The sequence below is a fragment of the Astatotilapia calliptera genome, chromosome 19 (assembly GCF_964374335.1).
Source record: "Astatotilapia calliptera chromosome 19, fAstCal68.1, whole genome shotgun sequence".
Classification (NCBI taxonomy): Eukaryota; Metazoa; Chordata; class Actinopteri; order Cichliformes; family Cichlidae; genus Astatotilapia; species Astatotilapia calliptera.
The window spans coordinates 4988161-5001956 of NC_137440.1; the positions used below are offsets into that span (position 1 = coordinate 4988161).

At 43.3% G+C, this 13796-nt stretch overlaps 1 protein-coding gene and 1 long non-coding RNA gene across 5 annotated transcripts in view; one reads left to right on the plus strand and one right to left on the minus strand.

The window, feature by feature from the left end:
* Positions 1–13594, minus strand: part of npas3 (neuronal PAS domain protein 3) — a 374776-nt gene extending 361182 nt beyond the window's left edge. For 2 of the 3 annotated variants that reach the window (XM_026151153.2, XM_026151151.2), the window contains exon 1: positions 6325–6673. In XM_026151153.2, coding sequence (XP_026006938.1) covers positions 6325–6374 — 50 coding nt within the window. In that variant the 5' untranslated portion in view covers positions 6375–6673. Of the gene's footprint in view, positions 1–6324; positions 6674–10278 lie in introns of those variants that run through there. The other variant, XM_026151150.2, reaches the window with a different exon arrangement.
* Positions 6359–7557, plus strand: LOC145422415 (uncharacterized). Of its 2 annotated transcripts, none has more exons than XR_013903698.1 (2): positions 6359–6498; positions 6667–7557. It is a non-coding gene; the product is annotated as an uncharacterized LOC145422415 (long non-coding RNA). The 2 variants fall into 2 exon arrangements; XR_013903699.1 differs by having other exon boundaries at positions 6369–6502.
* Positions 13595–13796: the final 202 nt, after the last annotated feature.

Genomic DNA, 13796 nt, shown 5'->3' on the forward strand with positions numbered 1-13796 from the left:
CGTCTGAAGTCTTCTAATAAAGCTGATTAAGTAGAAACTGAATACAGTTTCTAATAAGAATTATTTTGAAATGCTGCCAAGTTGTCAATAACATTTCCATTTTCTTTATCTGTAGGATTCAACCTTTCGTAAAAATGAAGTCAGCTTTATAAAAAAAAAAATCTATGAATAACACACACTTGCAGGCCTGGCTTTGGGCAATCAGGCAGGTGTCCCCACCCGCCTGCCTCCTTTAGGGCAGCTAACCAAGCTCTCCTGCAGGGCTTTAAGAGGCTCTTATCCAGCCTGCGGATGAGTTTGATTCATCCCAACAGTTGTCCGCTGGTGAGAGCCAATCAGGTCGATGAGTGAGTCTGCCATCACTCATATCCCACTCTCTCTGCCATCTCGCACTGTCTCTACACCATTTCTCACTTCCTAGTCGCGTCCCTTCTTCTTATTTTTGTATTTTTTTCTTTTCATCCTTATTTTTTTAATTATTTCCATCTTCCACAAAATCTTTACTCCACCTTCCATATCTAAGTATTTCTAAACCATCTCCGTGGACCATGTGCACCAGACTTATCTTTTTTGCACAAAGCTAAAACTATTTCATTAATAAATTCTCTGATAAAAATCTCATTATTACATTGGGATTACTACGTTTAATAATCAGTCCAATTATCAAAGCCACAATGGGGTATAAATCTAAATGAAACATTACAGGTCGCAGAAGGACAAAAACACAATTACACTGAAAATATATCAATAAATGTCTTGTTCACATAGCCTAGAGTGCCTTGTGAAGAGGTGTCATGCCTGTTTTTGGTAAGCTTTACAGACCAGTTGGAAATCATTGCTGAGTAGTAAATCTGTGCCAACAATACTGCTATGGGTTTGGTTAGGTGTGCATATATATATCTATATATCTATATATCTATGTCTATCTATCTATCTATCTATCTATCTATCTATCTATCTATCTATCTATCTATCTATCTATCTATCTATCTATCTATCTATCTATCTATCTATCTATCTATCTATCTATCTATCTATATATATATATATATATATATTCCTTATATAAGGGAAAAAGAAAGAAAAGGATTGGACATCTTGAAGAATAATCTGGGTTTGTGCATGTTGCCAAAATTATGGGGACGTTTGATATCATGGTTAGGTTAAAAGGATGTGCTTTGGGTTTGACGAGTTGTCATTTCCAACTCGTCACATAGGCACACTGACTCTTGTTCAGCTATCACCCAGTCACCATTTCTTTCACTAAAGCCGAACACCATTAGCATGCTTATCCAACACACGGGGATACCCTTTTAATGTCATTTTCCCAAGTTCATGACAACCCACAGAAGTTCTTATTCTGAGGTCTAGAGGAGATGCAATCTCAGGACCTTAACCCTCAAACCAAGATTTGTAGGCCTTTATTTTTTTACTATTTCTTTTACTTTTATTTTAACTGTACATTTACAGCCCCTATTTGGTTAGAGTTGGGCACTTTCAACTGCATAAGTAACTTTAGGAAAAAGAATTCTCACTGATCAACATTTGGTTGCCACAAATACACATCGTTGTTACCATGGCGTCTAGTTCAGATGCTGGACTCGAATTTCACTTACAACTACGTACAAGTACTGTTTCCTGGAGAGTCAGCGTCTGAAAAACTGTAACTGAGAACAGGTTGTAAGTTTAGAGTACAGTCATGCCGAGCTTCTTTATCAATGCTTTTGATTGTTTAGAAATTTAAATCTCTCTGCTGTACTAACGTCTGATGCTATTTAGGCCCATCCATTGGCACCAACCTCCTCCTTACTCATGCTTGGGCTTCAACACGAGCATGAGTACATGAAACAAGAATTCACTGAAATATCTGATGCTATCATGTCTCGTTCAGGTTACAGTCTTCCCTACAAAATTTTCTTTTTAAATTTTTACCTTTTTTAGTCTATTTTTTCCAAACCTTGCTCCCAAAACCATAAATATATCATTTCCCCTCCTTACTGATTTTAATGTCCACCTCTTTTCTGCTTTTCTTCTCTCCCCATGACTTTCTCTCCCTCACCGTTGCTTCTGTTCTCCTCTCCATCATCTTTCCATCATCTTCCTCTCCAGAGCCACTGTAGTGTACTGATAGTGGGAGCACTTGTGCAGTCGGCTATGGAGTCTGTCCTCCTCCTTCTCCTCATACGTCTATCCTCACTTCCTTCCTCCTGATCCCTCTCTCTCTCTACCTGAAAATTAATTTGGTCTCCTCGAGATGCCTATCGGTGCTGAAATGCCCCCAGAAATAGATCCACAAACAGCGGCTCAGCCAAAACTCTGCTACCTGACAGCTTTTAGCAGGAATACTACTGGATGGATGGGTGGGGGGAGGGGAGCAGATGGAGAGATGAACGGAGGGACGGATAGATGGATGTAGACAGGGAGTAAATGGTAGGACCATGGGGCGTTAGTGGGAGGAATGGATTGATGACGACAGAAATTAATAGATGGATTACCTACAAATTTCTACACTTTATTGCCTAAACAAACCATCCGTTTTTAGATTGATTTCCTTCCTTCTAGGCAATCATTTCTTTCTGTTCATTTCTATGAAAATCAGCTCTCGGAGGCTCGAAAACCTGCTGCGGAGAGACATAATTCATCACAATAAAAGATTTAATCACCATTTTTCCATCCATGTTGGGGCATCATCACATGGTGCAGTAACACAGAAGCAGATTCAAAGACCCCTTTGGGTACCTTCAAAGACACATCTGAGACTTGAGAGTTGGGGGCCAAACAATAAGTTAATCCATGACAACTAAAAAGAAAAAACTAGAGTTGTAAAAGTCCAGCTGTCAGTCAGAAGCACCTCAATATCACATCTTCCACCAGGAAAGTTTCCTTAGTAAGTATCTTTAATGGTAGCTGGGTAACGTTGCAGACAACCTGACAAAGGGAAAGACTTTTATTTTTATATTTATTACCTGCTTGCCCGCTTGGAGTAGACATGGCCAGTTGGTGCCTTACAGTGGTGACAAATTGGAGGGTACGCTACATTTACTGAGATCCTTGCCTACATGCTCTGATGTTAAAATATCAAGTAATATCATGTGATGTTGACCCTCGTATGAAGATGGAGACTTGCATAATAATAGGTATGAGAAGTAATGCAAACTCTGAAATAGCCAGTGATGGACAAAGTCTCCTCGATGCTAGCACCGCCGCAGCAACATTTGGCTTTCTTGCCCAAAACAGACACAAGCAGGTGGTGATAAACTCATGAAATCCAGCAGTTAGCGTCAGAACAAAGTTTTAATCAGGATGCCCGGCAGGTAAATCTGACTAGGTTTTCAACAAGCAGAAAGCTGTGATGTCGTTTTTCTTCTTCTTCTTTGGAGAAGAGGATTAAAAAAAAATCCAGCCTCGTGGAAGAAATCACAAACTTTAACCTGACTAAATAGTTAGACCTTTGTACAGTCTCATTGTGTTTTACAAAAGGTTTTTTGTCTTTCTCTCATTACGACCCAAGAGGATCAGGAGGCTCTTTTTTTTATATGAAACTGATCTCCATCACTAATCTACAAAATAACTGGGCTGTTATTGCAATTTTCTTTTTGGTTTTTAAATAAGAAAAAAAATTCAGTTGTTGTGGAAACCATTTCACTAATTCGCTAATCTCATTTGAGCTTCTGAGTTTCTCATCTCCTCGGGTCACAAAGGGAAGCACAAACTCCCGGTGCATGTGTGCAGCAGAGTTTCAACCTCAGCATGTGAGGAGAAAACCTGAGGTATGAAACAAGTCTTACTCTCAGCAACAAGACAATAAGACAGCAACAACTTTGTTCCATCAAGCTGGAGCTTCCTGCCTCTTCATGTCGAGAGAAATTAAAGGATAAAAGCTCTCGGTAACAGAATCAGGGAAAATGAAGCTTGGACAGCAGCGCGGTGCAATTTCAGCTCTATACATTTGACGTCTGACCCTTCCGCCTGGTTTCTGCTCTTTAACGGCACACATATGCAAATAACCTGCTGTTAATCTGCAGTTCAGCACTGACCTTATACCCCTGACTTTAGGTCGCTGAATCCAGTGTATTATGCTCACCTGCATCTGGTGTTAACTGTAAGAGTTCCTTCTTGTGTTGTTCACTCTGGATAAGAGCATCAGCTAAATGGTTTTCGTGCTTACACTCCTCAGGCTTTCAGGAGAAAATGAAACTACAATTTAAAGGTCTGTATACCAACTTCAGGGCATCTTCAGTCATGCTGCAGTTCAGATGTAGATGAGGAGTGAAACGCTTTGATTCAGTACGGCTCAGCAACACCGTCACAGCAGCTGTGCGATGGTGCTTTTGCTCCTGTGCTGCTCAGGTTTGTCTGGGCTCGTTCTGCAAAGACGCCACCAAACAAGAATTTTGTCAGTTTTGCGATCACTCACTATGGAGGCTGAGAATTTGCTCAAACAAACTGTGCACTGGCCGAGACAAAAGCTGTCACTGTTTTGCATGAAACCGTGCTATAATCTGACTATCTTCCAGGGAAGCAAACAGGATATACAACCTCTAGATAGTTGTTACACTGAATCTTAGGGCATTTATGTCTGTTTATAGCAATTTAAACACAACGGTCCTCAAGCACCTACGTCCAGTAACACACAAGGCCACATTCCTTAAATGAAAAGGCTCAAATGATAACAAGAGAATTCCTTCGCTTCACGTTTCAGCTGCTCATCAGTCTGCCACAAACGCAGTGGATGCTGTCATGTGGATGAACGAACACTCCACTAAAATAAATCTGACTCAAATCAGGGAGCTGTGTCTGGCTGCATCAAAGCACTGACTTTCAGCAGGCAATCCAAAACGTGTGAAAGACAAAAAGATATAGAATTAAAAACTTTCCTTAAGATTTGGTAAACATTCAAACCCTCACTAACATTTCTCTGAGTATGCATTTTTATTTTCGTCGGCTGCAGTTTTGTCAGAACAGGTGGTGCTGATGGTGAAAGAAGAAAACCAGCGACGCACCGACGCAGGAAAGGGCCGGTCAAGGAGCGGACAACCTCTGCAAGCTGGAACAAAGTGATCTGCTTTGCAACAAAAGACATTACTGTTGAGTTTACAAAGAAAAATTATAACAATAACAATAATAAAACACCAACTGCTTTTCATCACCCTCTATTCACATTCACCTGCCACATCCTTTCAAACTGAAAACAACAAACAGACCATAAAAACAGAGAGAGAGAAATTGCACAAAAGCTTCTAGTAAACACATGCTCTTGTCCTGTTGGGGTGATCATACTTCTAGCTCTGGTTTCTTGTTAACACAGACAGTACTGCAACATACAACACCGCGTTCCCTGTTCATCCCTGTGATACACTGATTCACTGCCACAAAGGCTTCTGAAATTAAAACACAACAGAACTGAGCAGACGCGTAGGTTACATTTAATTGCTTGCCATCCCAAATTCAACAGGTATAAAAAAGGGGAAAAAATGTAGATTTCCATAGAGAACATGACACCACCATGCATCACACACTGAATAAAATACAAGGAGTAAGCATGTAATTACTGGCCATCCTTGAAGCAGCGGTTACAAAGAAGCTATAGCAGATACACCAACAAGAACTGTGTTCCTCTGTAAAAGATCAGCTTTGACATTTGAAAGCATGGTGGATATAACAATATTAACAGCAGATTAAAGAAGACATACACACAAATTTAAACATGTCAACAAAAATTCAACCTTAAAAATCAGAGCAGGTGAATCGCCTTTGAGGTCATGTACAGGTGTGCTTTGTGTGACTTGAACAGGTGAGTCCATGTACATCCCTCCACATTAAAGATCACTGGCAATTCTTCAGTGACACACGCGCGCGCGCACTAGTGTTGGAGTAGTAGAATTGGCCAAAAACGCACACACATGCACGTTCGGTTGCACATGTTTTCCACGACACAACGCACACACCTTCCTTGCTCGGAGCATCAACACACTGCATGGCTTCCTAACATGCACGTGCACCTTTAGGCATAGAAACACACACACGAGTCAGAGCAAAGACAGTCATCTGTTTCCCTGAGAGTCAGCCAACCGACCTGTTACCCAGCAGCCACACGCCTCTTCGTCTGACACACACACACACACACACACAGAGGCGCGCACGCGGGCACGCACAACTCGACTCTCCTCTGGAAAGGGTAACAGCGTTCCTCCTGACACCTCCAGCCTCAGAATAAAACGCAAAGCGACACGGAACAGCCAGCCGGGCTGCCGGTCTGCGTGCAGCTGTAAACATGCATTGAAGGAGAAGTGTGTGAGGGAACAAAAATCCAAGCCCCGTTACCGTTCTCTCCGCGTCGGGTCCTGCTGGATGCTCGGCTTGGTGGGCGCCATCTTCCTACAACAATTATTTGATTTCTTACTTTCTCTCTTTTCTTTTCTTTTTTTTCCCTCTTCTCAGATTTTTGTGGACGCGGAGCGGCGGCGGTGCGCTGCGCCCTGACAGCAATGCGTCATGGTCGGTGTGTTAAGACAAAGCCATGTCCGTGTGTGTATGTGTGTGTGTGTATCTGTGTGTGAGTGAGAGAGAGAACGTGTGACTGTGTGTATGTGTGGTGTCAGCAGCCGTGCGCGATTGCGCGTGCGTCTAATGCTTGTCTCGCTCTCTCTCCCCGCCGCCGCTCAGGAGCGTGGAAACAACGGGTGGTGGAGGCGAAGGCAGGGACGGGGCTGCAGCAGCAGCAGCAGAGGCATGCCGAGCGGAGTGAGGGGGGAACCCGGGGTGGATGCCTCTCAGATCACCGCCGTCTCTCCCCTCCTCGTCCTTCTGTCTCTCTCCACGCACGCACAGCTTCGGCTTTTTTGGCACCACAGAGGAATTTCCCGCTTGCGCTCCGGAGGAAGAAAGGAAGGAAGGAAAAAACAGAGGCAAACAGAGGCGTCAATTCTTTACATTCTCGCCGCCACTGCAGCGCCTGTATCCCCGTCAAAATCCCCGCGGCGGAGCGTCTCTCGCCGGTCAGAGTGTGTGTGGCTTTCGGAGCATTTTCCCTCCTCTGGCTGCTGACAGGAAAAAAGGACAGCACACATCTCCGGTATTTTCTCCAGCCCCGGCGCAACAACGCCACTCTGTTGCAGTTGGAGTCTGTGTGTGTGTGTGTGTGTGTGTGTGTGTGTGTGTGTGTGTGTGTGTGTGTGTGTGTGTGTGTGTGTGTGTGTGTGTGTGTGTGTGTGTGCGTGTGTTTATTTATTTTTTCATTTCCTCCTGTATACAGGTTGCCCTGTGGGTTAATTATCAAAAAAATTTTACCACCTAAATAAATTTTTAAAAATGTAATAAAAAAAGAAGAAAAGAGAAAAGCACGAGACGTTGAGTGGAAAGAATGATGGGTGATTTACTTGGATTGTTTCCCTGTAAATCAGATCTGCACACCTCCACCCTCCACCCCCTTCACCTGGCTTCCTTCACTGTCAGTAATAAACACATCACGGCAAATGTCTCACTTCAAAATCCCAACTCAGCTTGTTGTTTTCGTTTGTTTTTTGATATAAAAATAAATCAGCAGTTTCCTGGTCATCTGACGAGTCTCTGTCATGATTTTGATATTGAGTTTGCGAGCCTCTAAATTGAAACAAAGTCCCCTTCTCCATCTTCTTCGACTAAATAAATCAAATAACCTGCTCGGTTTTTTTCTTTTTCTATTTTTCGTATTTCAGGTTACTGAAATATATTTGCCTCCAGGCTTTGATGTTTGCGCGTCAGCAAATGGCTCATTATCGTCCAACAGAAACTACCTTTCACTTCTTCTTTCCCCTCTTTCATTCATTCATTTAAATTCCACCGTTTTCAGTGTATAATTCATTGTAACCTAATCGCTGTGCTGTGTGATTAACCCCCTGGCTGCAGCCCTAGAAGCTGAAAAAGCCTCCCTCTCTATACCAATGACCTGTCAAGGTCAAAGGCATGCTGGGTATTCTCCACACAAACACGGGGTTACAGGCGGCGCAGTGGCAGAAAATAAAGACTGAAGATGGGGGAACCGTGACCTCCAGCCGGCGATCGTCGGGAGCTGTGAGCCGTTAGTGCCCATGTGCACTAACGGATTCTTAGAAGACCTGAACGTGTGCGCGCTTCATTTTCACCACTTTTAAGAGCCGCTGCTGTGATTTACGGTTAAAAAAAAAAATGTAGTTGCAGTTTCGTATCAGAGCTCAGGTCTCAGTAACCAGAGGTTGGTTTTTTTTTGTTACTTCGTCTCTGGCTCCCAGTTTATCCAGATGTGATTTAAAAAGCTGCTTCAAAGTAACATTTTCTTTTGATCACGCCAAAACCGGAAAGGTCACAGATCTGACCCTCATCAGTACACCTTCACAGCGCCCTAAAGTGAGCTTACTTCGTTCAAACAGCATAATCTTGATAAAGATAGAAATATAGAGATATTTTAGAATAAACACATTTATTCTTTGGGTGTTGGTTTCGTGTAGATTGAGGGTCGAGTTTTACTCTAGCTGTGTGGCCACTTTGCGCCAGACCAGGTCCCGAGCGTTCGCTCTTTCTTTGAGGTTTGGCTGCTCCTTCTCTCCCCGTCTCAGCCCTGCTTACTGAGAGCTGTCAAACGGAGGCGACGTGGATAATGGAGCGTAATGTATAAACATATTAGCTCCCAGCTGTTGGTGGAGGGAAACATTATGTATGGAGAGAGGGAAGAGGGGCAGCTCGGTGAAAAGACACTGCGTCTGAAGAAAAGCTGAGCCTCTGCGGCCGTTACAGACACAAACACTCAAAATGGGCCCCATGTGCCAAACTGGCCCTTCCCAAACTGAGGTCTTAGGGGCCTCAAAGGTCCTTGAGGAGTTCAAACAGGCCCCCAGCTGCCGATGACGACACAGTTAAATTACAGCAGGTTTTATGTCAGTGGAAATGATGCGAGAACGTGCCACGCCACTACTCTAATCCCTTCAACTGTGGACACAAACAGTCCACTGCCCAAAATCCTCCCTTATGGGGGTCTGAGGTCTATGTGCGCCCAGACGCTTTGCTTTAAATAACAATACAGCCCTTATTCGCCTTGTATTTGTTGCTTTAGAGGGCTGAGACACTCTCAGTGCACTCGGAGAGGCCCCTGCAGTGATTTATGTCCTGTTTGCTCCCCACAGCTTTTAGACTTTACACACACATACGCACACAGAGCTATGCCCCATAATGTGGAGAGATTGTCCGGTAATAAGGCAAGAGTGTGCGTGTGTTGGGGTGTGTTTCTGCCCCCTGTGGCTCCAGATGATTAGAAAAAACAACCCTACTGAGTGGCCGGACAGGGAGGCAATCATTTAGATTCAGAGTAGAGGGGGGAAATAAGGGAGGGGGGGATAGGGGGCTATGACTGAAGTGAATTGTCACAAGAGAGCAGGTTGGATTCATGACCAGCTGGAAAACATTCAGCACATTTTTGTTTTTCCTGATATAATCCAATATGTTTTCGCTGTTATTAGCAGGACATCATCCCCAGTTTTCCATTGAATTACCTCGACTTTATTCCAGAAGTCGTGTTTTAATACTTGAACCTCATTCCTGAAAATAATTTTTCACTAAATCTCTGCAACCTCATTCCTCCGTTTCTTCCACTGCTGCTCCATCCTCTCTGTCTTTGCTGAGTGCACATATTTTTATACTTTTCTTCACAAATTTGCTTTGAAACACAAAAAATAATCCCAAAACAAACTGTGGATATTGACCTTAATCCTCTTATGTGGCATTAAAGTCACAATATTCCTCTTTTGCTTGTGGATTTGATGGAATAATTGAAAAGGAACGGCAACTAACTGAGAAAATATTTATCCCAACGTATTCACTCAAAGAATAAAAAAAAATCCTCTCCATCTAGTTTTACACATTTCAAATGAGTTTCGTGTATTCTGGGGTTATAGGTGATTTTCACAGGTTTGATTTAAAATCTCAACTGACGATGAAGTTTTGCTTCATGATACCTTAAAAAACGACTTCAAAAATACTAAACCAAAAAGTGTCCACTGAGTTAGAGATGCCCAAGTGTGCCTGAACATAAAACATCCCACGAAGGGGAAAATGATTGATTTCAATAGATGTTAGTAGGTTTAAATACTTTTATCGCAGTCAAATCAATTATAGGAGCACTGAGGAGCGGAGATCTCTCCGCAAGGCCACTTTGGTACAAGTATGTTTAGTTTCGATGTGTTACTTTTCCAAGATTTCTTTTCAACTCCCTTCCCATCCTACGCTGACTCCGCTACAGGTCGTTAATCCTGTAGATTTCCCACATACCTTTGTTGGTAGGCGGTGATTCCCTGCACGCTCTGCGGGGTCCCGTTCGTGGCTCCGGGTACCGGCACGGGCACCCGACCCACCGGGGGTCCGGTCACCATCCCCCCTCCGCCGCCTCCTCCTCCAGCTCCGGTTCCTCCGGCCGCCGAAGCCGTCACCTGGACGCTGAAATCCGGGAAGATCCTGATCATGGTCCCCGTCGTCTCCGATGCGCTCCCGCTTCTCTACTTTAACAACCTCCTCCGGCGCTTTCTCCCAACACAGACCAGTCACCGAATACTGGGATCAATGGGATCAATGGATGTATTGATTCAGCAATTAAAGATAAACAACAAGTTTCTTTTTGTTGATTTGTCTTCTTCTTCTTTTTCCTCCTCTCTTTCTAACCTTTGAAAATAACTCTCAAGAAAATCCGGATCACGGTGCGTAAAACAGTCACAATTCAGTGAATCATTAGATAGCTGAGAAGAGTGAGTGTATAAAGCGCAAAGACAAAATATAATAAACCTTTTCCTTAATTGTTTCCTCTTCTTTCTCCTCCTCTCGGCTTTATCCTTGAGAAATAACCCGTGTGCTGCTCCGGACCATGGTCCCGGAGTGCGCGCAGTCTGCCTCTTCTCTTTCCACCTGCTCAGCAATCAGCGGGATCGGTGGATGTAAGAGGTGATTATTTCACCGACTGGAGACCGGCGGACAGCCGTGTTTGTGCTGCTGTCTGCCGGTGCAGGAGCTCCGGACTCTCCTCTCTCTCACGCGGGCACCGCCGCCGGCATCCCGTCCCCCGGCTCTCCTCCGCCGGGTGTGTGCCGGTTGGTCTTGTGAGTGTTGTGGGAAGAGCAGACCTGAAGCGGAGCAGTCAGTCTGTCAGCCAGTGAGCGCGCGGCTCTCAGCAGCACGAGCTCTGCAATGACATTGGTGTAATACAGTGATACGGCAGCAGCGGCGGCGGCGGAGGCAGCGCCAAAGTATGTGTCGGTATGTCGGCGAGAGCCTGCGTGTGTGTGCGCGCGCGTTTGCACTTGTGTGTGTTGTCCTCTGCGCCCCACTCACACACGCACATACAGAGAGAGAGAGGGGGGGGGAGAGGGAGAGAGAGAGAGGGAGAGGGAGAGAGGGCTGTTTGTTCAGCAGGACGGCATTTCCCCTGGCTCTATTGTGTAGAGTAACTGAGAATCAGTTTCCTGGACTTTTATTTTAAGTCGGTTTGATTTGGAGCATTTTGTTTATTCCAACAGTCTTTCGGAGCATTTTTTTAATGTGTTCAAACGTATAAAAGTAAAAAGGTCTTTAAAGTAAAACAGAACCGTTTTAAAGATTGTTATTGCCTTTGAAAAGTAAAAAAAAAAAACGTCTTTAAAGAAAAAAAGACAAGCTTCACCGTGCGTAAAGCCAAAAACTCCCCACTTCACTCAACAAAATAATTTAAAGCACCACATTTGAACTGAGGATACAAAAGTGGATACAAGATGTATCCAGACTTCAGGACGTTCACTTTTCCCCGTGCTGTGTGTGTGTATCAGCTTACTCTGGGAATTGAGACGAAATAGTGCGGGTTTCTGTGCCCAAAAAGACGCAAGAGCTGCGAAGCCCGAAGAGTCTCTTTAAGTGCAAATAAAGGAGCTGTGCTTGAGCGAAGTGTTTTGTCATCATCAGGTGTCTGTGCGAAAGTGCGTTGAGTATTTTCTCTCTAATCTGTTTTCTGAACAGACAAACCAGCTCGACTGTCCTCTCCCCATTCACTGAAGCGCCGTGTGTGATCAGACTTTCGAATAAAGTCGAATTCAGCAGCGCTCCTCCTCAGACTGTCTCCTCCCCTTTCTCTCACTCACACCGGCTCTCCGCCCTCACTCTGTCTCTCTACTGCTCACTCACACAAATTCGATGCTACAAGTAAAAGTTCCCCAATCAAGTAAAAGTATTTATTGTACAGTAATTATAATTGGGGGTTTTTTAGCTCACTATAGTCTCGGGTAGGTTCATGTTCAATGAAACAGAATGCTTTATTTTTTCATTCGATTTTTGTACAGCCACCATTGGGTGAGAGACGGGGTGCATGGTGGAGAATTCTCACAAAAATTCGGTAGAAAAGACGAAATGCTGCTCAAATGTTAAAGTTTACAACTAAATGTATAATTACTTTCCAGCCTTGGCTCATTCAGGCTACTGTAGCATTTTCAGTCCTTGTGTTATACTCCATTCAGATATGAAGGTCATGGGAGTCTGAAAGCCCAGAAAAACAAAGCCAAAACCTGCAGTTCTTCACCACTGGCCACTAGAGACTGGCTCTAAAAGGAAGTCAGTCCATAGACTTTCAATTTAAGAAGTTCAATTTTAAAAAATAATTTAAAAAAATAATACTAATAATAATGATAAAAAAACATTTCGACCTTCATAACAAATATGTGCATTTTGTATTGCTCTTTATTCCGAATAACTTTAACACTTAAAGTAGAGCGTTCCCACACAGCCAGTGAGCTGCTGCCAGTATCTGTCTGCTAGGTCAATGTGGCTAAGTCACTGAATTGGACTACTTGTCTATGTTTTTGGTGTTGGTGCCTTTTCGAGCGTTGTTATTTTAGTTGCTTGACAAAAAACAGAATTAGCTGGTACCAAGCACAATCGTAGTAGTAATTGTTTAAATGGACACAGGAGAAGTAGAAAAGGTGTAAAACCTGTGAAAATACAGGTGAAAATCTAACAATCAAGCCTTACTTCACATTCCCAAAGCATTCCAGTGGGCCAGATTGGAGTCTTTAGTGGGCCAATTCTGGCTTCAGGCCTTATGTTTGGCACCCCTTATCAAGCAGATGTGCCTGGCTTTGCTTTTGTACAATTTGTGAGTGTAGGGTTGTAAACAGCTTTGCAAGCTTTAGCTGATAACTTAAGAGTTATTAGCTAAAGCAGATTATTTCTAGCGCTAAAAAAAAGCTCCAAAAAAACCCTTAAAAAAAAAACCCCACAGCACTGGGTAAAATGCTAACAATGAGCTTTTAGCATGCATACTCCAAAATCAGTGGATAATGTCACAGTTGACAAAGTTTATTTCATAACTATTTAGACAAAGATACAATGTTTGCAATTTTGCCTCTGTGCATTACATTAAACATTCAAGATACGCAGACTTTCATCTTCAAGTAAGGGGGACAAAAGAGGACAACAAAAGTATTTCTGTCTCTCTCTCCTCACCCTGAGCGTCAGATGGACATCCCTCCTTGTCGTAATGCCAGAGGGTTCTTCCTGTTAAAGAGGAGTTTTTCCTCTCCACTGTAGCCAAGCGCTTGCGCATAGGGGGAGTCATCTACTTGTTGGGGTGCCTTGAGGTGATGATTGTTGTGATTTGGAACTATATTGATAAAATCATTGAATTGAATGAATACATTAACTGCAATTTTTCTATACAGTTCTCAATTTTCAGAGGCTCATTTTAATTAAATGTATCAATAAAATATTGATGTTTATAGATATTATTTACATGTGCCTGAACTGTAGGCACATCAGCATACAGAACCATATAATTT